Raw genomic sequence first — 25649 nt, forward strand, 5'->3', positions numbered from 1 at the left:
AGCTCTCCAATGCCAATGAATGAGTTTGTGTGTAAGTATGACCCCATTTACAGGATTGAGTTAATCTTTTGGGTTGTAAAAGTAGAAAGGGAGAAAATACAGTAAAAATATAAGTATAGCGTAAAATATAAATAAAAAATCATAAATATAACAGCACAAACCAAAACAAGCTGTAGCAAGTTCTCCAACACCAGAGACTTAGTTCGTACATTATTACGTAGCCTGTGCACATGATTGCATTTACCTTTTGGGTTTTAAAAATAAGAAATAAGAAAATACAGTAAAAACATGAATAAGAGTTGCATAAAATACAAATTTAAAAAATCTTGAGCATGACAACACGAACCAAACCAAGCTGTGGCAAGTTCTCCGGTGCCAGCGAATGAGTTTGTGCTGTCGTACGTATGCTAGGTAACATGCTTGCATTTCTGTTTTGAGTTGAAAAAAATAAAAATTGAGAAAATACAGTGAAAATATAAATGAGATAGTATACAATATAAATAAAATTATCATAAGTGCATTTATCTTTTGGGTTGTGAAAAAAAAGTAAGAATACAAATAAGAAGTGTAAAATATAAGTGAAAAAATCATAAGCGCAACAACACAAACCAAAACAAGCTGTAGCAAGTTCTCCGTTGCCAGCAAATGAGTTTGTGCATTCTTACATATGCTAGGCACATGATTGCATTTATCTTTACGGTTGTAAAAATAAAAATGAGAAAATACAGTAAAAATACAAGTGAGAATAGCATAAAATATAAATTAGAAAAATAATAAGCGTAACAACATGAACCAAAACAAGCTAAAGCAAGTTCTCCAGTGCCAGCAAATGAGCTTGTGCATTCACACATACCTACGCACATGATTGCGTTCATCTTATGGATTGTAAGAATAAAAAATGATAAAATACAATACTGTATAGTAAAAGTATAGATGAGAATGATGTAAAATATAAATGAAAAGAATCATAGGTGTGACAACACAAACCAAAACAAGCTGTAGCATTCATACGTACCCTACATACCCTATTGCAGTTATCTTTTGGGTTGTAAAAATACAAAAATGGGAAAATACATTAAAAATATAAATGAAAATAGCATAATATACATAAAAAAAATCCAAGATGAAGAAAATGGGAATCTGGACAGCCCTTCACCTAACATGCAAATGTGCTTAGTTGCAAATTCCAGCTCTTCACCTCGGAGGGGCAGTGATGAACTGTCTTTTGTAAGTCAATAGAATTACCTGTACCATTTATTTTGCCTGTGCTTCATTCAAATTTCACTTGATTGTCATTAAATACTTCTTTCTTCCTTATTAAACAACTTTTACTGATTTACACGGTATTTTAAAGGTGGGATGAGGTGGTTAACTTTTGGGTTAAGTGTATTCTAAATTAAGTATACCTTAGTTTTACCAGACCACTGAGGAGATCAACAGCTCTCCTAGGGCTGGCCCGAAGGATTAGACTTATTTTTAGACTTATTTTACTTGGCTAAGAACCAATTGGTTACTCAGCAACGGGACCTACAGCTTATTGTGGAATCCGAACCACTTTATAGTGAGAAATTAATTTCTATCACCAGAAATAAATTCCTCTAACTCTTCATCAGCCAGCCGGGGAATTGAACTCCGCCCCATCAAGTGACAGTCCGAAGCTCTACCGACTCACCCAACGAAGGGCTATTAACCAGTCTGTAATCCAGAAAAGTCATTAATCCAGCTCTCTGCAGGTCCCAATGATGCCAGATCAGTGATGGTCAACCTGTACTGTGCTTCAGAAGAGGAAGCAATTATGTTCGTATCTATCTCCTAGGGTTTCGCCTTCTTAAAAGTCAGTGGCTATTTTTGATCTCCTGCATGAGTGCATTTTCAATACTTTTAAGGCAATTATGGAAGATGTGTGCAGTCAGGAAAAGGGTGAATTTTTTAAATAGTCCTGAAAGTCAACCATGAAGAGACCAGCTCCTGTTTCTGGTCTTCCATCTATTATTTGGTTAAGCACTTCAGATTTCTTTTGAACCCGTATTTGCGGGGTTAGGTACCACAATCACCCACAAATACTGAAATTATGCAATGTATTAGGACCCCTCTAAAAATGTTGATAACTGTGTATTTTAATAGCTGGAACACGAAAGACCCTAAAAAAATGCTTATAAATGCCTATTTTCATGGTATTTTTGTGGCTAAATAAATTTTTTATGATAGAAAATGTATTTAGTCACAAAAATATCATGAAAGTATAGTAATCAATGAATATTTTCTAACAAAAAATCTGCAAATTACCAAATTTTCCATGATATATTGAAAAATGCGTTCCACAGAAAAATCCGCAAATAACTAAATCCTTGATTGCTGAGCTGCAAATAAGCAGGGGTCCACTGTACAGTGATGACAGTTGCTGCTGCCTTTTGTAATTTTGTAGTAATTGAAGTCTGAATAGTTTGATGACCATGAATGTAGGCTAATTATAGGTAGAGAATAGAATAATGGAAGCAAAAGTACTGCATTTGGTATTACTGTATGTTGATTTGATTGTCACAATATAAAGTGAAAGTACTGTACATCCCTAGAATGTGTGAAAATTATACATGGCAGTGTTCATGTTACAATTTGTAATACACAGAAAAATAGTAAAATGAAACTCAGTAATCCTTGGTGGTTTTTAAATAATAATTTTCATGTTTTCAAGGTGAAGGATGAAGAAAGCCAAACAGAAGAAATTGTCAAGACTATTCAGACTACAGGTGGTTTGGCACAAAAAGCACGGGAAACCTACAGCCAAAGGTGTCAGGTAAGTAAAGTATAACTATTAAAATTTCTGGTGGGAAAGGTATTGACTACAGTTTACAAGTATTTTAATATAGGAAAGAATTGTAGGCCTTATATATTCTTCAGTTCGACTTTTATGTTAATAAAAATAAAAACTGTAAAGGTATGTAAGATGAAGGAAAAATTAGTTAAGGAAAAAGTCAGAGAGACAAAGAAGGCAAGTAATGAAAAGAGAGGGGTGAATATGACTAGGAACTGCAAATAGATTTGGTTTAGGAAGTAAATGAATAATGAATAAAAGATATAGATGGAAAGATGCTTTCTCAAATGAATGCAACCTCGGGTTGGTGGTGTGTATATTTTAAAAGTTTATTGAATGTGGAGGATAGACAAGATAAGACACAGCACTAGATGGTGTTTGCATAAGTTTGAAAAGTGACAGTTGATGGCATAAGGAGGTCAGTTAAGAGTTTGAAAATTAAAGACAACAAGTGTTGATGGGCTTCCAAGTGAGTTGCTGCACTTTGGTGGTGGAGTGTGGTTGAGCAGGTGTATAAGTTGTGCAGGATATGAATCAGATTGGTCAAGTTTTTAAACAGTATACTCCATTTTCTCTCCTACCACAAAGCTCCAGTCTATTTCTTTTTCTTTTCTTGACTCGGGTGTTAATGAACGGGAGCGAGTATTTTTCTGGTATTCTTTGGCATTAGTCCTCACATTTTGAACTTGGACGATGCTGCTACACAGAGCATCTGTTATTTTTATTACCATTTGTTAATGCTATGTTTACCAGCTTATGCTGATTCAGACTTCTCTACTGTATTATGTCATTAGTTAACTACTACTTCTCAGTTGTAATTTTAATACTTTGTGAACACACAGTAAATTCTTGGCAGAGATGAATTCCAAACACTTTACCAAGAAGTTCTATGCATGTTTGTATGTGTCATGACCTTGAAGTATATTTTAAACACCCAGTAGTAGAAGTTTTCATTAACTATTTGTTATCACACCATTCCTTATGTTACAGAGTATTTTGTTATGATCATGTTTACAGTTGGGTCTCAGCTTGTGTTGGGGTCAGGTTTCAAGACTTCCCCCCCCCCCCTCCCCTGCTAAGTCAAGAATTATATGGATTAAAATCCCTTGTAAAAAACTGTAATATATTCTGTACAGGCATCGTGCTTACCCCATACAAAAATGGGAAAAAAGCACGTTAAAAGAAGAAGAAGAAGTATTTGCATACATGTGTATAACCTATGCACATCCTCCTGTATACAGTGTACAGTTCACAATACTGTAAATCATTGCTGCACAACTTACAATACTGTACCTAAAACAAGGAAAATGATTAGTTGTTAATTTTTTTGTTTTGAGGAATGTGTAATACTGTAAAGAATTTTTTTTACATGTTCAGTACTAATACAGCCATTTTAAGATTAATCACATTCATACCACACATCAGGAGAAACAATTTAGTATTTTCATTTTCAGGATAATAATATTACTTTGCTTAATAAATTGAAAGAGAAACCAACAAAAATTGATTTAAAAACAGGACAGAATTTAAGTTTAAGAACAAATATAAATTCGCTTCCTCACTCTCAGTACTGTACAGATATTGTTTTTGGCTAACTGTAGCTCTTCATTTTGACTTCAAAAGGACTAAATAGCCAGTATTCTTGCATGAAAAGTGACTTTACATTGAGTTAAAAGGAATATTTCAAAGTGTTTTACACTTGGTTGTTGCATAATGGTATAGTCATATATAGAGAAGATTTGATCTTGGTATGTTGGTCTGGTCTATTACTAGAGCTAGTGGAGGAGTGTCTAGAGTGGGAGTTTACCTATTATCTATACACCTTGGTTCACTACAATTGCATAGGCTTCACCTTCCCCTGATGCTGTGTCAGTAGGAATCAATCACTTTGCAACATAGTTTGATTTGCTGATTTTCTCTCCACAGTAATGACCAGGACACAGAAAACCTTTTAGAAATATTCCCTCTCTCCCAAAAGAGACCTATTGATTTCCTTTGAGATGGGGTTTCTTACCCCTTTAATCAAGCCTACACAGTATTTCACACGGAAGTTGTCATTGGCACTGAAGTATTAATCATTGTTTACACTTCAATAATACTAACAGCAATGTAGGACCTCCAGTAACACTACTGGGATTCAGTATGTTGCAATTTATTTTTAGTTTTGTTCATGAGACTTACCTGTCTGATATATATATAGCTGTATTCTCCGAAGACCGACAGAATTTCAAAAAACTTACGACACACGCGCAGTGGGGCCAGGTGGTTAGTATCCTTTCCGCCGCTGGGAGGCGGTATCAGGAACCATTCCATTTTCGATTCAGATTTTTCTCTGTTGCCGGTACTGTCAACACCGTTGTCAATACCTTGTCGTTGGATTTTGAAAACTTTTGCCACTTGAGTATTCTGATTGTCTTTTGGTTTTTGACTTTTGGATTTGTGGATAGGCATGCGCTTATTGTGAACCGTTTTGATTTTGGCTTTGACTTTTCTTTGGATTTACGATGTCTGGATCTAGTTCTGCTAGTTTCAGGGTATGTGGTGTGAAAGAGTGTAAGGTGAGGCTACCTAAAGCCGATAGATCCCTCACACAGTATGCATGAGGTGTAGAGGGCATGGCTTGTTTGATTGATGATCGCTGTAAGGAGTGTGAGACTTTGCCTGATGCCGATTGGAAGATTTATGATTCATATAATGCGAAAGTTAGAGCGTGACAGGATCAGGAGGTCTTCCTCCAGAAGTGTGTCGGCTGGTAGGAGTCAGGGTAATATTTTGTCACCTGTTAACCCTTCTGTAGACTGTTTCACCTATCCCTGTAGTGTTGCCTTCGGGCCCTGAGGTTGTGTCTGCGGAAGGTAATGCCCTGACGGAGATTTTGAACTCCATCCGTTCCTTGGAGTCGAAAGTGCTTGCCATCGAAAGTGTAGTGAAGTGCAGTGATCCCCTAGTGTTGTGGAGAGCCAGATCGCCCCTATAATGCCTCTAGGCCTGGACCTCTGTCGGACTCCCAGGACTCAGGGAGTGGGCAAGTCAAAGCCACAAGAGGGTTACAGGTACCCCCACCGATCTGGCGTCCCTTCGGCAGGACCTGTTGACGATTCCCAGGCTGCCAGGATCGGTGCTGGCGCCGCATCAAGGATTGCTTCTCGGTCACCGAGGCGCCCTCCCGCGCCAGGGGTCGACTCGGAGGGACTCGCTTGGAGAGAGAGGCTTCGGAGAGAGGACGCCCACGTCCTCTTTCTCGAGAGTGCGTTTGCTTCCTCACCTGAATGGTTCGGCGAAGTTCCACCGCAGAAGAGGACCAGACATCTTCGAGGAGAACGCTTGAGCGCCCCAGTCGCTCCAGGGAAAGAGCTGGCGTCGCCCTGGGGAGAAGAGGGCGTCCCCTGCCTTCGTCTTCTGAGCAGCCCCTTCGTGAGAGGAGTCTTCTCCTTCTCAACGAATTTCACTTGATATGCAGCGCGGCAGTTGGCGCTCCTTGCTGAGAAGGAGTCTGAGCAGCATCGACGGCCAGGTCAGGACTTGAGGTGCCTGTCAAGAGGTCTAAGAAGTCATCCTCCTGCTCGTTGCTCGTCTTCTACGCCGGCAAGTTCACCATCGGCTGCCCTCATCGTTCGTTGGTCGCCGTCATGGCTCTGCATCGACGGCGTTCCTCAAGCTGCTGGACCTGGCGCTTCCCATGCTCGCGGGGACCCTCTCGCAGCTCGGCAGGACGCTCGGCTGGGCGCCGCGGCAGGGCGCTCGGCCGACGGCCGACGACTGGGCTCGCAGCACGCTCGTCAGGGCGCCAACAGGGCGCCGCGGTAAGACGCCCGGCAGCACTCCTCGGCAGGACGGCTCACAGGACGCTCCTTTCTCAGATTTGCGGGACGCCAGAGCTTTCTGCAATAGATTCGCTGAAGCAGAGGTCCCATTTATGGATCGGACCACAAGGCCTTAGACTTCCCAGGTTCGAAGTCTCTCCTGTTGCCCCGTCGAGGAGGGTGTCCAGGTGAGTCGGAGTCTGCAGAGCAGGAGCAGCCTCCCAAGTCGTCTTCTTGGGACTACCAGGTTTTGACCAACCTGCTGAGGACTTGTTTGCAGATAAGTTTCAGCCTTCTGCCTCTCTCTCCTCTCTTCGCAGTTAGCCTCTTGAAGGTGAGAGAGATGCTTGAGATTCCCTTCAGATGAAGACGCGTCGCTTGCTACCAAGAGAGCGTTTAAGAAGATCAACACTTGGATGGACGGGCCCGAGAAGACCTGTTTGACTTCCTTTGCCCTGCCTCCCGCTCTAAGTTGGAGCGGAAAGGCGGGAATGTGGTATGAGACAGGAGGAAGTCGGTTCCAGAGTTCCTTCCTCCTTCCCAAGGAGACTTAGCTAGTTTGGTCGATGCTCCAGGAGGTCCCTCCTTTCTTCCTTGGTGGCTGGACACTTTCAGAAACGGACCATCACCTCAAAGGGCTTTCCGCACGATGGAATTTTTAACTTTGGATTGGTGCTTGGGGGCCTTGGACTTGAAGACTGAAGTCCTGACTGATCAGTCTGGGGGAGCTGTCCAGCGTGTTGGCGTGCATGGACAAGGCCGACAGGGATGGCAGCGGATGAACTGGCTGCTCATTTCTGTGCGGGCCTCTTGAAGAAAGAGGGCCTTGTAGTAAAACTACGGCAAAGTCAGTTTCTCCCTTTGCAGAGGGCAGAATTGCTTTCGCCCTCTATCTAGCCATCTCTTCCCCAGTCCTTGATCAAGGATCCCGCCGCCAGCCTTAGCAGAAGGCTACTCAAGACCTCTAGCCCAGTCTTCCAGGCGTCCAGATGTCCGTCCACTCCCTCTCAGGACAAGCTTCTAGAGGCAAAGCCCTTTCGTGGTAGAGCTTCCTCCTCAAGGTCGTTTCTTCAGAGGAAGAGGGCTTTCAGAGGCGGAGCCCCTTCTAAACCTAGGGGCAAGAAATGATGTACCGGACCTCCAGACACCAGTAGGAGCCAGGCTTCTTTTTCGTTTGTGAAGGCCTGGAGAGCAAAAGAGGACGGACTCCTGGTCCTCAAAGTCATCGAGAAGGCTACAAGATCCCGTTCCTCGAGGTTTCACACCGTGCTCACGCCCAGGATCAATAGCCCTCCTACCACCAGAAGAAGCAACAGATCCTTTGATCTGCTCGACCAGATGCTCGAGAAGAGAGCCATGGAGCGTCCTGGAGTTGGATTCCCCAGGATTCTACAATCGAGCTCTTCCTGGTACCGAAGCAGTCGGGAGGGTGGAGACCAGTCTAGACGCCAGCAGACTGAACTGTTTTGTGGTGAAAGAAAAGTTCAGGGATGGAGGCGTCTCAGTCGGTATTAGGAGCTTTAAGACCAGGCGATTGGATGGTTTCGCTGGACCTCCAGGGACGCCTACTTTCCGTCCCCATTCATCATCAGTCAGGAAGTACTTGAGGTTTGTCCTGGGGGGACAGTTTACCAATTCAGAGCTCTTTGCCAGGGCTAAGTACAGCACCGATGGTCTTCACGGTGCTGATGAGAACGTAAACGTGATGGCTTCACCTGGCGGGAATAAGGATCTCGCTTTATTTGGGCCGATTGGCTCATTCGAGCATGTCGGGAGGGGAGAGGTGTCTGGAGGACCTGCATCACGACTTTGGAGTTGACGAAGTCCTGGGACTTCTGGTGAATTCAAAAGTCATCTGATCCCTACTCAGTCCATCGTTTATCTGGGGATTCGGATGGATTCAGTGGCTTTTGAGCTTTTCCGTCCCAGGAACGACAGCAGCACTGGCTTAGACAGTTTCAGCCTTCCTGGGGAAAGAAACATACTCGGTGAGGAATGGATGAGTCTGCTGGGGACATTTCATCGCTGGAGAAGTTTGTTTCCTGGGAGACTGCATCTCAGACCACTCCAGTTTTCCTTGCGGAGAACTGGGAAGACAAGGAGGACCTAGAGGAGACTGAAGATCTCTTTCTCTGCAAAGGACCACCTAAGGTGGTGAAAAACTCGATCCCACCGAGAGTTGGCAGAAGGGTTTCTCTCCACCTTCAGAACCCCAACCTGAGTGTTGTTTTCCGGCCACGTCCACGTCAGGATGGGAGCAACACTAGAGAGGAGGAAGTGTCAGGCACCTGGAGAGGGAACAGGTGTCCTGGCACATCAATCTAAAAAGAATTGGGAGCGATTCAGTTGGCCCTCCAATTCTTCGAGGATCAGGTTTCAGGCCGAGTGGTACAGATCAACCCTCGGACAACACCACACCCCCTGGCGTGCCTCCAAAACAGGGGAGGTACTCACTCTGGTCCCTGTTCATGCTTGCAAGAGAGATCCTGCTGTGGGCCATGCTCGGCAGAGATTACGCTACTCACAAGATTAGGTGGCAGGAGTCGAACGTGCGCGCCAGATCTTCTCAGTCGGCAGCGACAACTTCTTCCACTGAAAGTGGACCCTGCCGAAGAGGTATGTCAGGGGCTGTGGAGGCTTTGGGGCGTCCTTGGTGACCTGTTCGCGGCGTCCCGAGGGCGAAAGGCTGCCTCTGTACTGCTCTCCCGTGCTCGACCCAGGAGCAGTAGCAGTAGATGCCCTCCTCTGGGACTGGAAGGATCTGGACCTTTATTATGCCTTTCCCCCTTCAAGATCTTGGAGGAAGTCATCAGGAAGTTTGCGGGCTTCAGAAGGGTCAAGGATGATGTTAACGCCCCCTTTTGCGTCGACAGAGTGGTTCACAGAGGTCATGACATTCTGGTGGACTTCCCAGGATGCTTCCATGAGAGTTGATCTTCTCAGACAGCCCCACTTCAGAGAGTACCACAAAAACCTCCCGCTCTGAGTCTGACTGCATTCAGACTATCGAAAAGTTAGCCAGAGCAGGGTTTTTCAAGACCAGTGGCAAGGAGCTATTGCCAGCGCCAGGAGAGCCTCCTCCAATGCGGTGTACCAATCGGTGGGCCAACTTCAGGAGATGGTGTAAGTCAAGGGGATTTCTCAACCACGACCTCTGTGTCCCAGATAGCCGACTTCCTTTTTTATTTGGAAGGAACAAAGCTGGCAGTACCTACCATCAAGGTTATAGAAGTATGCTGTCAAGCGGTCTTTGGCATAGAGGTCTCGACTTAACCGACAACAAAGGACTCTTCCACGATCTTTTAAGGTCTTTCTAAACCACTAAGGTGGCTCAGCCAAGGCTGCCTTCCTGGAATTTGGACATAGTTCTAAAATTCCTTATGTCCAAATCGGTTGAGCCTCTACATTCTGCAACCTTGAAAGATGTGACTAGAAAAAATGTTTTCCTAACTGCTCTGGCGACGTGGAAGAGAGTTAGTGAAGTTCAAACCATCAGTAAGCATATAGGTTTTAGAGGCCATAATGCAGTATGTTCTCTAAGCCCCTTTGTTTCTAACTAAGAACGAGAACCCGTCTAACCCTTTGGCCCAGGACCTTTTGAGATTAAAGGGTATGATGGGAAATTCTTGGACAAGAATCAGAGAGTCCTGTGTCCTGTCAGGGCTCTCAAATTTTATTTGCAGAGAACTAAGGAATGTCGAGGTCTTGGACAATCTGTGGTGCTCTGTCAAAAGGCCAGATTTGCCTCTGTCTAAGAATGCACTGGCGTTCTTTTAAACACCATTTTAGACAGCGTATTCTGACAGTCAAGACAGTGACATGAGTCTGTGGAAAGTCAAGGCTCACGAAGTGAGAGCCATTGCTACCTCAGTGGCTTTCAGAGGAATATGTCTCAATGACATTCTGGGGCCACCTTTTGGCAACAATTCGGTGTTAAACACTACCTAACTGATGTGAAGGCGACTTCACGAGAATTGCTGTGTGCTAGGGCATATGTTTCCATGAATCACGATTTTGGGGCAGAGAGCGACACTCATCCCTATCCTGTAGAAAATGGGTAGGAAGTGTTTTTATGGTTGTTGGGTTGGCCACCATTGGAGGTGGGAAGCAAGAGAATAGGTTTGGAAACAAAAATATGACGATTGGCCTTGGTTCCACCTGTTAGCATAGCTGACTTATGATTACTGTCACCCAAGCCTGCTTCTGCTTTACTAGATCTCCAGCAAGGTAGTGACATGGGTCACTAGACTCTAGTGGCAGAAGCAGGCTTGGGTGACAGTAATCACGGTTCAGCTATGCTAACAGGTAAAGAACCAAACGTCAATCGCCTCATGTTTTTGTTTCCTAAATCCTATTCTGTCTCTTCCGACCTCAATGGTGGATTCAACTATATATATATCTGACAGGTAAGTCTCATGAACAAAATGATATTTTAATGATAAAATAAAGTTTGTTCATACTTACCTGGCAGATATATATAATCATAGTGCCCACCACCTCCCTCAGGAGACAGTGGCACTGGAAAATCTGAATAGAAAATGGGAATGGTTCCTGATACCCACGCCTCCCAGCGGCGGGAAAGGGTACTAACCACCTGGCCCACTGCGTGTGTCGTAAGTTTTGAAATTCTGTCGGTCTTCGGAGAATACAGCTATATATATATCTGCCAGGTAAGTATGAACAAACTTTATTTTATCATTAAAATATCATATTAACATCACTGTAAGTGAACCATGCTGAAGAAATAATGTACAAGAAAATGCAAAAATAAGAAACAAATGAATCTTACTGAACAATTACTGCACAAGAAAATAAAAAAAAAGAAAGAAAATTAATACGAAACCCAATAAGGATAAATAGATTGGTCAACCTTGAAATAATACAAGCAAAAATGAGCTTACAAAAAAAATACACAAAGGCAAAATAAATTATTCACCAGAAGTAGAATCCTGACACACACACATTATTGGGAGTAAATTTATTTAGTCTCTCCAGTAAGAGTGAATGCAAGTTCAATTTTTTTACGTTTTCTGTAGGACCAAGTTCTAGGTCAGGTGTCTAGGGGAACAGGTTTCAGTTATATGATTCACTGAAGTAATTACTGTATAACACTCACAAGAAATATTATCGCAAATTACAGACTTCACATGTGAAATGCGTACATTCACAATAAATGAAATGCATGTGCTTGGACAAAAATTGTTACCTCTTTTGTAGGAAGGAACTCTAATACAGATGAAAAATCTCTTACCAAGACTGCCTTTTGTAAGCTAATGTGAATGCAAAAATGAACCGTAATTCTGGTATGACACAGCAAAGGTGACCTCTGTCAAAACTGAAAAATCGTGGTTATCGTCCGTGTCCAAAATTAACATTAATCCAAACATGCAACCATTCATTCAGTCACATCCCTCAACTTAAGCAGTACATGGAGATATCACTTACTGTCAACTCACATAGATCTATAACTCTTCGACTTAACAGAAGTCAGCAATAATGACTGCCATAAGAATATAGATCTTTGTAATTCCAGAAATATTTTCACGTGAACATTCTGTCAAGATCATTTACACAAACTCAAGTCACATCTCAGTGAAACTGCTTTAAACAGCAACAAGTATTGTTGCATTCTTTTACAAAGTCGAGCAACATTTTTATGAAAATATATAACACTAGTGTATTTGGCATAACACTGATATGAATTCCAATAATATTTTCAATTTTCGAAATGCTTTCTTTAGCATTGGTGATAGTACAGCCATGTTTATTAATCTGAGTAAAGCACTTTTTATAAGAGAAATATGTTTAGACAGGAGTTAACATTTGTTTTACACACTAGTTAATTCAGGTAATGTTTCCCATTATGGAATTCTTTCTTTAAATTAAAATACAAGTTAATATTTTTAATTCGTTCTTTCAGATATAGACTCCCAAATTTACCTTTAATTTCACTGTTACTTGCCAGCCGTGGCCATGCAGTAGAGTGCTATAAAATGGCTGACAGGAATACAAAAAAATGAGGAGAATGAAAAGACTGGGAATACTAACCTTGATTATTTTCCTTTGTCAGCTTACTGTAAGGTTTAATTATACTCAGTTAACGATTAACTACATTTACTTAACGAATAATACCCATAGTTCACACATTACTTACAACCATGAGCAAGCACGAATAATAATAGATCATAATATGTAATCATTTATTGGTGCTGTAAAACATGAAATTCCTTTATCCTGTCGCACATGGTTGGGTCCAGGCAATGAATGAAAGGGCAAGCGGAGATTTATCCTACGTCACGCACAATAAAGGCATCCCTGTGAAAGAGAGAGGTGTTGAATTAATTAAAGGAATAGCATGCATTGAGGCTCTAACAATATATCTTTGGTCTATCCTAACTCACTGCAATTATCACGCCCAAATGCTTAAAGATTGCTATAACACTTTGGTATCACTTCCTAAACTGGAAGTTAACTAAGCATGCAAATGGTGGGAAGCTTTTGGTGTCGAAGAGAGGTATGGGGTCCAAGGTGGGACATGAGTGACAAAGGGGGAGAGAGTTTCACGTGGGAAACCACGGGGAATTTGGGAAGGTTTCTTGATAAAAAGTAAAGAATATAGGCTTGGCCAGGGTCACCTCAGGGCAACTTTCACAAGATGGCAGCAGCTGCGTGCGCTGCTTCCATTAAGGCTAAAAGCATAGAGAATGAATAAAATGAGGGTTTATTGAGAGAGAGATATGCTGGATTGGATGCCATTGCACTCCCTTTGCACTGGTCGGCCACCTTACGTGAATTCAGTCACTAAGTTAAGCCCAATGGCCTGTAAGCCACTTTTGGTGGCTTATGTGCTACTGTGACATAAAATAGATCTTCCACATCCTGAGGTGGCACTGGGATGATTGAGGTTTTGGTGGAAGGCATATGGCTGCCAGGTCTTACAACATTTTAATCTAAAGAGTGCAAGGTGAAGGGCGGATTTGTGTAGTTTCTGAGTTGTTCACCTAGTCGACTTCTTAGTTTATTGTAATTGAATTATTACTGTTCACCTTTTATGCATGGTTGTAACCTGATCATCTGGTGACTTCTATTTCTTATAGTTCTCACTGGCCAACTGACTTGTTTGTAAGTTCCTCTGTCTAGGCCTACATGAAGATTTTTATAAGAGGGTCTAAGGATTTTAGGGCTCTCATTGGTTGAAATTCAAATTTTGGCCAGCAGGCCTATGGTAGATCCAAGTGTTTCTATAGTCAGGAACATTGTTTACAACTGCAAACATGGCTTACAGGAAGGGCTTCTTGTCACCTTGTTGTGACTTAAGGAGATCAATAACATGGGAGAAAGGGTCAGGACAATCAAAGAAAACTCCCAAGCTGATCAGTGAGTGTTTATCTCTCTCTCTCTCTCTCTCTCTCTCTCTCTCTCTCTCTCTCTCTCTCTCTCTCTCTCTCTCTCTCTCTCTCTCTCTCTCTCTCTCTCTCTCCCTTGGTTGATCTCATGCACATGGCCCATAGTGAGCTGCAGCTACAAATAGTTTTAATTCTTTAAGATGAGTAATAATTATTGTTAAGTGGGTCATTCGGCTGATGAGTTTAATTATTAATTACTGTGATTTATATAGCCTTGCTTTACCTAAGACCCACGTAGTCCTATCAGTTGAGGCTAAAAGTTACCAAAAAAGACATATAATTAACTTAATTAGATTTGGTCACCAGTTGAAAGTAGGTTACTGAATATATTGATTTATTCTGAACACATGAATTAAATAAACCACATTACTCAACCATCTATTCAACAAAGAAGTGAATGAAATAAAAAAACTTACAGGAGCTAATAACAGCTCCAACTTCATCCCACTTTGGACACACAATATTTCAACATACGTTAGTGGATGACGCAACAGCTGAGAAAACTCGTGACGCTCATATAAGCAATCCTAAGTGCCGGACTCAAGTATATTGTTGTTAAGCCTCTCCCAACAAGATTCCAAGGCTTGCCCACTTCTGGAAGAGATGTATCCAGATAACACTTGATTTCCAGGACTGCTCACTTATCATTAATTGACTGAAGGTCTAGAGGGAGGAACTGGGAGTAATTGTCATCTTCAGACTTACCTTGGAGTAGATAGTGCAGTGATCAATTGCATCAGAAGCCCTGGGTCCGTTGAAAAAGGGCAGTTTCCCCGGCTGTTCCACAAGAGTGGTAAAGAACAAAGGGAAGAGGCCGAGAGAGGGGCAAGGTGCTTGTGCTCTCACTCCAGGGTAACGATTTGACTGTTGAGCTGGGTTAAAGTGCATGGGTGCTTGCTTGGAAGACTCCTCCCACTTAATGGCCTGTGGGTAGCCTGAAAAATGACAAAAACTCTCCAGTACGAAGGTCATGGTAAAGTGAGTTTAAAGTATACCCTAACTAAAGGTGGTCCTAGTAAAACCTATCCTGTTGAAAGGTCCTTAAACTAAACTTCAAATCTGTCAACGACAGGTGGTGTTTTGAAACACAACAGCCAGCTCCCTGGCTTTCTCCCTCAACTGCTTTACACAGGGAAAGCTTTGTTGCTTTCTTTTCTTTGTTTTTGTTTATATTTTTACTAAATCAAGGAAGAGAGGTCGAACATTATACTATTTGTAAGATTATATATAAGTTATGGACTTTACAAAACCAAGTGAAAACCAAGAATCATAATAATTGCCATAAATAGGAGTAAATTGTATATCATGGGAAAGATAGCTTATCATAGTTTTGCATGGTGCAGAAATATATACTTATCACTTGTATATTATTTTTGGCGGTTATTTTCTACAGCTAAGTACAAAAATTATGGTTTTCACTTACATTTAATTATTTTAATTTTAATATTTTATTTTTGTTTGAATAGAGCATAATAAAGTACAACTATTCATTTTCAAAGGACACCCAAGCCATTTTCCTGACATGAAAAGTAACTTTCCAAAGAGTGCTTAAAGGAAAGTGTCACCAACCATACACAGTCACAGAGGGGCATCATAGCCTTGATCAGACATTTTGATGGGGGCAGGAATGTCAAACTATTAATTGCAGTCTTATTGTTGAGTAGAAGAGCAGTGCTCAAGAACTTAGTGGGGTTAGGTTTGGTGGCTTACTTAGCCTAGCCTAAGTAGTTGGGTTCTTAGCCTAGCCTACCTAGTTTGAACCTATCGTTATCAAACCTGCTCTTCAGTATCCAGGAGCATGTTTGTGACTCCTACAAGAGGATGATTTTCCCGCTCTTCAAGAGTTTGAGATTGGGTTAGGTCAGGTTGGGTACAATTCCCATCTTAGCCTACCCTTATCTATTCTAGTCTAACCAGAATGTTTTGCGACTCAATATCGCAGTTCTTGTGCATACAGGCATTAAGATCAGTCTTTAAGCTTTATGTAACATTGCTCAGGAACAGTACCATGGTGGTTCCATAGTCAAGAAAAAGGGTGGGAGGTTGGTGTCCTATCATCATAGGGCAACTCCTCATTTGACTAGCATACTGAACTTATGTCATCATAGGGGATCTCCTTATAGGACATCTCTGTCAACAATGCAAAGTCCGTTGCCAGTGCACAATTTGACAGCACAGTAGATTACATAGTACTTATCTGCATAGAACATCTTATCGTAGGACATTCCCTGGGGTTATCCTATCATCTTCTCTGTATACAGTGCTGATGAATGGGGTTGCAGTAGCATGCTCAACACAGACATCAATGAGACACATTCCAGGATGAGGGATGTATGTCAGACAAGTTCTGTCACTGGAGTCTATGCCCATGCACGGGTACAGGAGTTCCACATTTTTGGCAACGTGAAGCGATTGAGCTTGTCTACTTTCCCTTATCAGTTTCTACTTCCAGATTGGTTTTAATACCAATAACGTATACTGTATACAGGAGCACTCATCTTTAGAGGACTGATCTCCTCCTTAAAATTCCTAGAATTTTGAATGATGGTTCTTAGCTATGCTAAACCACTTTCACTTCCTGTATCTATGAGATCTTACTGATAAGGGCAGTGGAATTGATTGAGACACTGATCTCTTTCTTTTCTAGTTGCTTTCTTCTCTACTGAGATAGGGAAGATAAGACCTATCAGATGTTGGAACTATAGAATGCATGTGACTGAAGTATTCCAACTGATATAACATTTTGTTTTGTACACAAATGTATCTTTCAGTGGCATACCCTTCCTCTCTCTAGCTAAAGGGGAAAGGAATGATGTCAGACAAGTATTGATAGATACCGTAGTTTCTTGTCTGAATAGATATATCTCAGCTGATCTGGAGACTAAGTTCTAAAAATTTATTTTCAGTCAGGGAAGTGTATCTGGAGCCCCTTTCCTTGGGCCTTGTGCTATTATGGTACTCCTGTGAGGAGTGGGAGATGTAGGCAGTAATTGCTGCTTATAATCCTCAGTATGATAACAACGACGCCACGATAATAACATGGTCCCCAAAGGTCCTAGTGTCCTTCCATGTCAGTCTGCAGTAATGGTAGTACTAGGACAGACAGAAGTACTTTCGGTACGATGGCCAACAAGGAGTCAAAAGCGAGATGGATGAAATGTGAGCACTTTTTCGATGAAGTCAAGAGATAGGATGGTTGATCTTGACTTCGGTGCTTCCTCAACCTTGAAAGAAGATTAATTATACTCTTCTCTCGATCTCCTGTTGTTAGCTCTGTTCTGATTTCCTTATTCTGCACATTCGAAGGTGATCAGTTAGCTCTGTTCTGATTTGCTTATTCTGCACATTCGAAGGTGATCAGTTAGCTCTGTTCTGATTTGCTTATTCTGCACATTCGAAGATGATCAGTTAGATTGATCATTTTCCTTCGATGGTCCTGTGGCACCAAAGACAGTATGACTTCTGTGTTACCCCCCTAATCTAGTCTTTCAACCCAAAGCTAATGGCAAAGAGATCCTTTCGCTAGCTAGGGAACTGATCAATCGAGCATTCTATGAAACTTCCTACTGAACATCAGGACGTTTCAGGTAAGATCTGTAGAAGGCAAAGTTATCGATATATCTGGCTCATTCAGAAGGGACGTGTAGTTTGAGTACTAAGATAGAATATACTGTATTTGTGAAATTCACATTCATACCCTCTTACCTAGGAGTGTTGACCATAGGCAAAGGGATCATTTCTCTGCCTAGGGGAATGACCTTCTGAACGTACCCTGCAAATTCCTGGAGGTCATCAGTACGTCTGAGGCAACATCTCTAGGGGCCACAGTCATCCATCGGTGTATGGCATTCAGTAATAACCCGTCGATCTGGTACAAGAATAGAATGTAATTGTACAGTTCACATTCTTATCCTTTTACCTTGGTTATAGCCCATGTGTCCTTGGACTCCTTTTCCTTGGATACCTGGTGGATGCTAAGTAAGTCATGCAGTTTACCCAGCTCTTGAGGGCAGGTTGCATCTTGCCTAAGATGTGCGGCTACAGGGAGAAGGTGTGGGCAGGACTGGCCTCCTACCTTCCTCCTGTTTTCTGTCCTCTTCCAGTGGACAGAGGAAGAGTGAACAAGCCATCACGAGCTGGACTGGTGTGCGTGCAGGTGATTTGCATGACTGTCCTATCTATAATCCATTTTTTTTTTTTTTTTTTTTATTGATGGATGTATTTCCTACCTTCTCTAGCAAGGAGCAGGACTGGACTATGGGCAAGCCAGTTGGTTATTTTTAGCTACATAGCCCTCGACATTGTGAGCTCATCCATTGCATCTTCAATCAAGGGTTTCATACTTTCCTTTATTGAAGTGCCCAGAAATTGCCAGTTGAACATCCCTTGTTCAATAGATCAGAGGTATGGTATTCTCCCTTGCTCTTTCATGACCAGGAAGAGAATACCAGGTGAGCCAAACTAACAGTCAGTTCAGAGAATTACTAGGAATCCTCCCTCCAATAGTAAGTCTCCATATGTAAAGACCAAGGGTTTGTATTTGTGTGGGAACAAATGACAAATTTTTAGTTAATTTGTATTTTTCCTAACATACAAACCTGAGGTCTTTACATAAAAGGCCTAACTCTTACAACCCCTCATTCTTTTACTTGGCCCAAAGGGTAAACTTAAGAGATTGAATGCATACAGTTGGGTGGGTGGTACCTTCACCCCTACCATAGGTAACTGTTAACATAACCACCTTGCAAAAGTTTAACAGCCCGACTTTCCAGCTTCGCCGAAAGTTATCCATATGTAAAGACCGAGGGTTTGAATGTTAGGAAACATACAAATTAATTAAAAATTTGTCATTTTTGATTCCTTGCATCTCTTGTCTGTTGTTCTACAATGTAATGTGTCTAAAATTTCAGGACCTGGAAAAGGTACGCAGAGATGGAGCCTCTCCTAAAGATGTTGAGAAAGCAGAGGCTAAATTACGAAAAGCGCACGATGAATACAGGGGCCTTGTGGAGAAGTATAACAACATTAGAGAGGAATTTGAAAAGAGGATGACCACCTCTTGCATGGTAAGTAATTATTGTCAGAAAGTTGAATCATAACTTTCTTCATTGAGTATAAAAGTTTGGTAGTGAAGTGAGACAAAGTTTGTAATGTATGTTTAAAGATTTGTTGGACCTTTTACCAACACTTAAATTTTTTTTCTTATATATTTAAAATACCACAAAGTGTTTTTCATTTAATGCTTTCACAGTAAACCCTCTCCTTCTAGTTCCCATTTTGTTTATCGCAAACTGTTCCCAGACACAATTTCTCTTAAATTTTTTTAGAATTACGCTAATATTTTGTTAACCTACTGCAATTTACTTTTTCCTTTTACATAAACTGATTTTCACAGTGTGTGCATGCTTGCCTATTTCATTGTTGGCTGGGATAGACTCAAATAATTTAAAGAACCACATTTGCCAGCATGTTATGGAATTTAGAAATACACCTCTTTTCCATGAGCCTCATAGTCTTTCCCATTATATGTTTTTTTAAGCATCTTACTACTGGATTTTTAGACATGCCAGAGGATCTGTCCCTCTCAAAATATGGCCTTTGTGTAATGCAGTGACTAGTAAGACTGGCCTACCATCTCTTGTCTTATTTTTCTGTATGTGTTCATATTTGATATTGTGACTTCAAGCTTATTAAATATAAAAATTTTGGCATAATTGTTATATATGTGCTATGGCATATGAAAACATTCACTGCACTGCAAAAATACATCATAAGCATTGTACTTGAACTTATGCTGATATACAATGTGAACAAGCTTCAACACTTAAAAATCTTACAAACATCTGGCTAACTGTTAAAAAATATTTATTTCCATTCAAACCTATCAGTGATGTATTACAAAATTATTATTCATGTTATATGCTATACACAAAAATTCATCATTAAAACACTGAAGCACATCTTGATTACTTATTTAAATGTGAATGAAGCAGGAAGAAAAGGCCTAAGAAATAAGAAACATCACAAACATTAGCAAATAAAAATAGACAAGTAATTGTGAATACCTGGATTTAAGCTTAGGTGGTGGGTTAAAATTTATATACAGTAAGTTTAAGCTTCCTTTCCACGTATATTCACTGTAACGTTTGCTGGTTTAGACAAATGAGTTGTCTCTCCTGTTTAATGGCTATGTCATCTGTCTGGTTTCTGTGCCATCTGGAGATGTCCAAGTATTTTTATGGGTGTTTTTCAGTAAAAGATGTACATCTAGTTACAAATTGTTTACATCACAAAAACTAATAAGTTTCATTCCATTTTCACTTGCGGTCTTTCCCAGATGTTCCCTATCGATTGCATCCTCCATTTCTTCATTGTTCTTATCAACATTTACTTTCACATTACCAATAACAATTTTCATATGGCACCCACATATTTCATTTATTACATTCTGCTCTTCGGTATAAAATGAAACAGTTTATAATAACAATCTCTTAATTTGTCTTTACGAGTCAGTATTCTGTCGCACAGTCACATTGCCTTGACCTTTCAAGTAATGGGTTGTGGTGCTTATATCAGCTCAAAGCTCCAAGATCCTATAATTCTCCATGAACATTCTAGGACGTAGGCTACTTGATACCTCCCTGCCTAAATTGAGAATTGGGCTATTGAAATTTTGCAATAAATGTTATTTTTAGACATAAATTATTTTTCCCACAGTAACCCATTACTTATTTAAAAAATGTTCCCTCCTGGCTATACATTCTTGCTGATAAATTGTCAAGTCTGCATGTATAATGAAACCAGCTAAGAGTTAAGAACCATTCGATTTTTACGTGTGTAGTACTTGCGTGTGGCAGTTCTTTTCATTTTCATTAGGAGAACTTTTGTGTGGGACCATGCAGGTCAGATAAAATGGATCCTTTAAATAGTGGTTGTGTATGAAAAAATTACTTTTTTAAAACTTAATTTTTGTTTTTTATTTTTTTCAGAAATTTCAGACTGTAGAGGAAGCACACCTCGCTCAAATGTTGCAGTTTGTACAAACTTATATCAATTTACTCCAAAGCAATCATGAGGCCATGGGACAAATTCACCAAGATTTACTAAATCAGTACTCCCAGTTTTCTATTGAGAGACTTCTTGATCAGTTTGCTCTTTCCAAGCACACAGGCCTTGAAAAGCCAAGTAAGTTTGCAGCTTGTTTTTATATTTTTCATTATTGGCTAACAGTGAGAAGTAATAGTCACTTATTGAATCAAATCAATAGTATATAACTGAAGAATGAGAGACATATTTTGTGTTTGTTCCTATGAACCCATAATCATAAATTAGCCTTACTTTTTCTAAAACAGGCCCAATCACACCCACTTGATAAATCATGAAAGAAGAAACTTCCTACCCCGCATGCCAATGGCAGACTCCACTGTCCATAAGGTGATGCATCATTCCTCTGTGTGACTTTGTTTAAGCAATTGTGCTGCTTTAACTCGTAGATGAACCATGCACTTTTCCTAATTATTGGGCTTTTCTAAACATTTCTTTTCATTCATTCACAGGTACACTTAATTTCCTTCACTTGGTAGAGTTAGTCTCAGTGTTTAGTGAGTTAATACTACTTTAGCAGATTTTATCTTTCAGCAGTGACTTACTGCATTGCTATTGTGTGATTGGTAGTACCTGCTTTTTTCAGTTTTCAGTGATAGTTAATATACGTAATTCAATTCAGTATGAGCTCTTTGTTGGGTGAGTTGGTAGAACTGCGGACTGTCACTCGATGGGCCAGAGTTCAATTCCCCGGCCAGCTGATGAAGAGTTAGAGGAATTTATTTCTGGTGATAGAAATTCATTTCTCGCTATAATGTGGTTCGGATTCCACAATAAGCTGTAGGTCCCGTTGCTAAGTAACCAATTGGTTCTTAGCCACGTACAATAAGTCTAATCCTTCGGGCCAGCCCTAGGAGAGCTGTTAATCAGCTCAGTGGTTTGGTAAAACTAAGGTATATTTTTTTTCTAATCAGTATGTAATTCTTACTTGAGTTTTCATTTGTTTTAACATAGATCTTATCAGTTTTTATGAGCCAATCTCTGCTGTCAGCACTCCAAGAGAGAGACCTTATAATGAAGAAATACATTCTCCCATCAGCCACACATCCAAGAACCTGAGTGCTACTTTTATATTCAGAGGATTTTTTTTATCATTAAAGCTCATCTTTTTTCTGCCATTTTTCAGTCTTTTTAGTACTATATAGTCATACCTTGCCTTATGTCATTTTCCAGTTCCGTTGTTTTCAACTTTTATGGCAGTTTTTCTTAATGGTAGGAAAATTTATTTACTTAAGTTTACATTGGTCAATGACATTATTAGTGTCAATATTGGTCATTTATAGTGTGCTCAGGATTGGTTTTTGGTGAATGAAATCTGTGTTCTTTACATTAAATGTCAAGGGAAATTTATATTTTTATTTAACCTCTTCTGTACCGAGAAGCTTAACGAAACATAAACATTGCTTTTGCTACCGAACCGAATTTCTCGGTAATGAAATACATATCTGCAAATCATAAATAATGTTTGATATGAGGTGAGATATGTGTGTATGAATATGTATGTATTTATGTGTGTGTGTGTGTGCACGCTTTTATACTCTGTATACAGGCAGTCCCCGATTATCAGGGGCCTTGGTTATCACCGAAAGTTGCCTTTTTCCACTTATCGCCACTGATAATCGGATATTGGCGCTGATACATACCTAACAGAGGCACCGAAATCCAGTTATCAGCACCAGTAAGCCGCCGAAAATTGCCGGTTTTCAGTTACTGGCAATTTTAAGCTATCAATCATGCCACCAGAACGGAACCCCCACCGATAGCCAGGGATTGCTTATACATGTATGTCAAATATGTAGTCGTGTATGTAAGTGTTTTGTTCATGAGACTTACCCGTCAGATATATATATAGCTGTATTCTCAAGTCCGACAGAATTTCAAAATTCGCGGCGCAGTGGTCGGGCAGGTGGTTAGTACCCATTCCCGCCGCTGGAGGCGGGTATCGGGAACCATTCCCATTTTCTATTCAGATTTTCTCTGTCGCCGGACTGTCAACACCTGTTGTCAGTTCCTCCACCATTTGATTTGAAATTTGTTGTCACTAAGTATTTTGGTTGTGTTTTTGCATATCGACTGGATCTGTGACTTGGCATACGCTCTTTGTGGACCGCTTTTTATTTTGCTTGACTTTTCTTATAATTAAGATGTCTTACCTCTAGCTATCGAGTCTGTAGCTTGGGTTAATGTAATGAGGCTATCAAGACTTGAGTTCTCACACTTTGGCGGATATGTAAGAGGTGTTCAATGCTCTATGATAATCGGGTATAATGAATGTGAGGGATTATCTGAGGATGAGTGGAAGAAATATGAAGCCTATATACTTAAATTGGAGCGTGATAGGTTGAGGAGATCTTCCTCCTTGAGTACATCCCCAGATGGACAGTCAAGGCTTTTCTACTAGTAACCCTGTAGTAAATTTTAGTACTAACCCTGTAGTTTGTTGCTGCAGAGTAATACCCTGGCTCTCGTGTTGGAGTCAATGCGTGCTCTTGAAACTAAAGTGAATGCAATTCAAGCGCAGTGTTAGTGTGCTAGTGCCCTAAGTGTTGTGGAGGGCGTCAGATCGGCCTATAATGCCTCTAGGCCTGGACCTCTGTCAACTCCCAGGACCAGGGAGGGCATGTGTTTAAAGTCGTGATGAGGTTACGGGGGCTTCCCACCGATCTGGCGTCCCTTTGGCGGTCCTGATGACGCTACCCAGGCTGCCAGGGATCGCGGCACAGGCACGCATCCTGGAAGGATTGCTTCGTCCTCCCGACACGCCTCCGCCTGAGGTTGGAGCTCTCAGTTGGACTCTCGCCTCTTAAGAGAAGCTTGGGAGAGGGCGCCACGCCCTCTTCCTCTGACGCTTGCTCTTCCCCAAGTTAGTGGATATTCCTCCATGAGAAGAATAAAGTAATTTTCGTTGATGACGCTACCTCGACCCCTGTCGCGCAAGGCAAGGGCTAGAGCTTCTTCCCCTGTGAGAAGGAAGTATACGCTCTGGCCTTTTCTTCCTCTCCAGGTTCAGCTCCTTCTCCGAGAGTTGCTTCTCCCTACGCGTAAGATTTTGTTGGGTTTTGCAACAACAACTGATGCTCTCATAAACCTTTCAAGATTCAAAGCTACCTGTTAAGAGGTACAGACTTTCACCTTCGTCTCCTGCTTCGTCTTCCGCGTCTGCTAGATGTTTTGGAGCTTCGCCTGTCGCTAGAGAGAGTGTTTAGTAGCTTCAATCGCCTTCCCGTTTTGAGGTGTTGGACTTTTCTCTTGACTCGCGCCAGAGCTGCGGTCTTGCTCTTCATGCGCGCCTCACGCTCACGCCCTCGCAGCGCTCCACCTTGACGCCGCTAGCCATGACGCCGCGCACGCCGCCACGCTATGATTCTCTTCTCTCGTACATTTGCTACGGGCCTCTTGCGCCACACGCCATGACGCTCCGCTGCCACAGATAGCTTCAAGTCTTGTGTTGACGCGCTCCAGTTGTACATCATGACGCACAACCTACCCGCAACATCTGATGTCCTCTTTGATTTAGCCACGACTTCTTCGATGCTGGAGTTTCCGCATGTGACGGGCGAATCGTGAATTTCATTCTCACCACTCACTCAAGACCATCAGCTGGGGAAGAACATCCTCTTTCGTCACAGCCTTTGGATGAAGAGAAACATCTTTCGCCTTCTTCTTCCTCTGATTATCAGACTCTGGCCATTTTTCTTAAGGATCTGTTTCCTGAGACTTTTCAACCTTCAGCTCCTCCTCTCACCTTAGCAGTTGTCTTTGGTCTTAAGGAGCGTTTGTGAAAAATCAAAAACTCAAAATTTTCTGGGATATTTTATATATGGCATCATACATATCCTGACTATCTTCTCAGAAAGTTTTATTAAAAATTCGCCATAGTTAGGAGTTATAAACAAAACAGTAACCTATCATACACAAAATTACATTTTTCAGAGAATGTAATGATAATGTCCCAGTATATCGTAGTAATTTCCTTTTAGCTATGAAATAATACCTAATGTGTTATATGGCAGCCCTGTGGACCTAGTGCGCACTCAGCGAAAGCCAGGAATGCCAGAGGCAGTCAGTGGCAGTCAGTCAGTAGTAGCTCAGAGTTTGACAAAGTAAGACGTCGCTGCCCAACCTGGGACGATGTTTTGACACTGCATTCATCTAGCTTCATTTTGCGAAGTTATATTACTTTTACCAAAGTCTATTGTTATATTTTGGCTTTTCAAATATGTCATAAAACATCAATCTGTGTAACAGCAAGCAAATAATACACAGAGAAGCAAAAAATATTGTATATCTCAAACTAAAGTTATCGACATTCTAACTGGGCATCTCCTCCATAACGAATGATGCGATCTCAATGAAACAATAGCGAAACGGAAAGCTAAATAAATTGCCTACAAACTAAGGAGCTTCCATGGGAAACAACACGAGACCCGCACCACGAGAGAGTTTTCCGGAGGAATGTCACTTCAAGAGAGGTAGCAAGTGACTCCTTTCATCTCCAGACTCCATTAGCTACCAGGGCTTCAT

General features: G+C 41.2%; 1 protein-coding gene across 1 annotated transcript in view; it reads left to right on the forward strand.

Moving 5' to 3' along the window:
* The window catches only part of LOC136835786 (F-BAR domain only protein 2), a 261890-nt gene that overhangs the window by 35772 nt on the left and 200469 nt on the right, over positions 1–25649 (forward strand). Inside the window, exons 4-6 of the mRNA XM_067099642.1 lie at positions 2693–2794; positions 18932–19087; positions 21011–21206. Coding sequence (XP_066955743.1) covers positions 2693–2794; positions 18932–19087; positions 21011–21206 — 454 coding nt within the window. The remainder of the gene's footprint in view (positions 1–2692; positions 2795–18931; positions 19088–21010; positions 21207–25649) is intronic.

Source organism: Macrobrachium rosenbergii, chromosome 55 (genome assembly GCF_040412425.1).
Source record: "Macrobrachium rosenbergii isolate ZJJX-2024 chromosome 55, ASM4041242v1, whole genome shotgun sequence".
In the NCBI taxonomy this organism is placed as follows: domain Eukaryota; kingdom Metazoa; phylum Arthropoda; class Malacostraca; order Decapoda; family Palaemonidae; genus Macrobrachium; species Macrobrachium rosenbergii.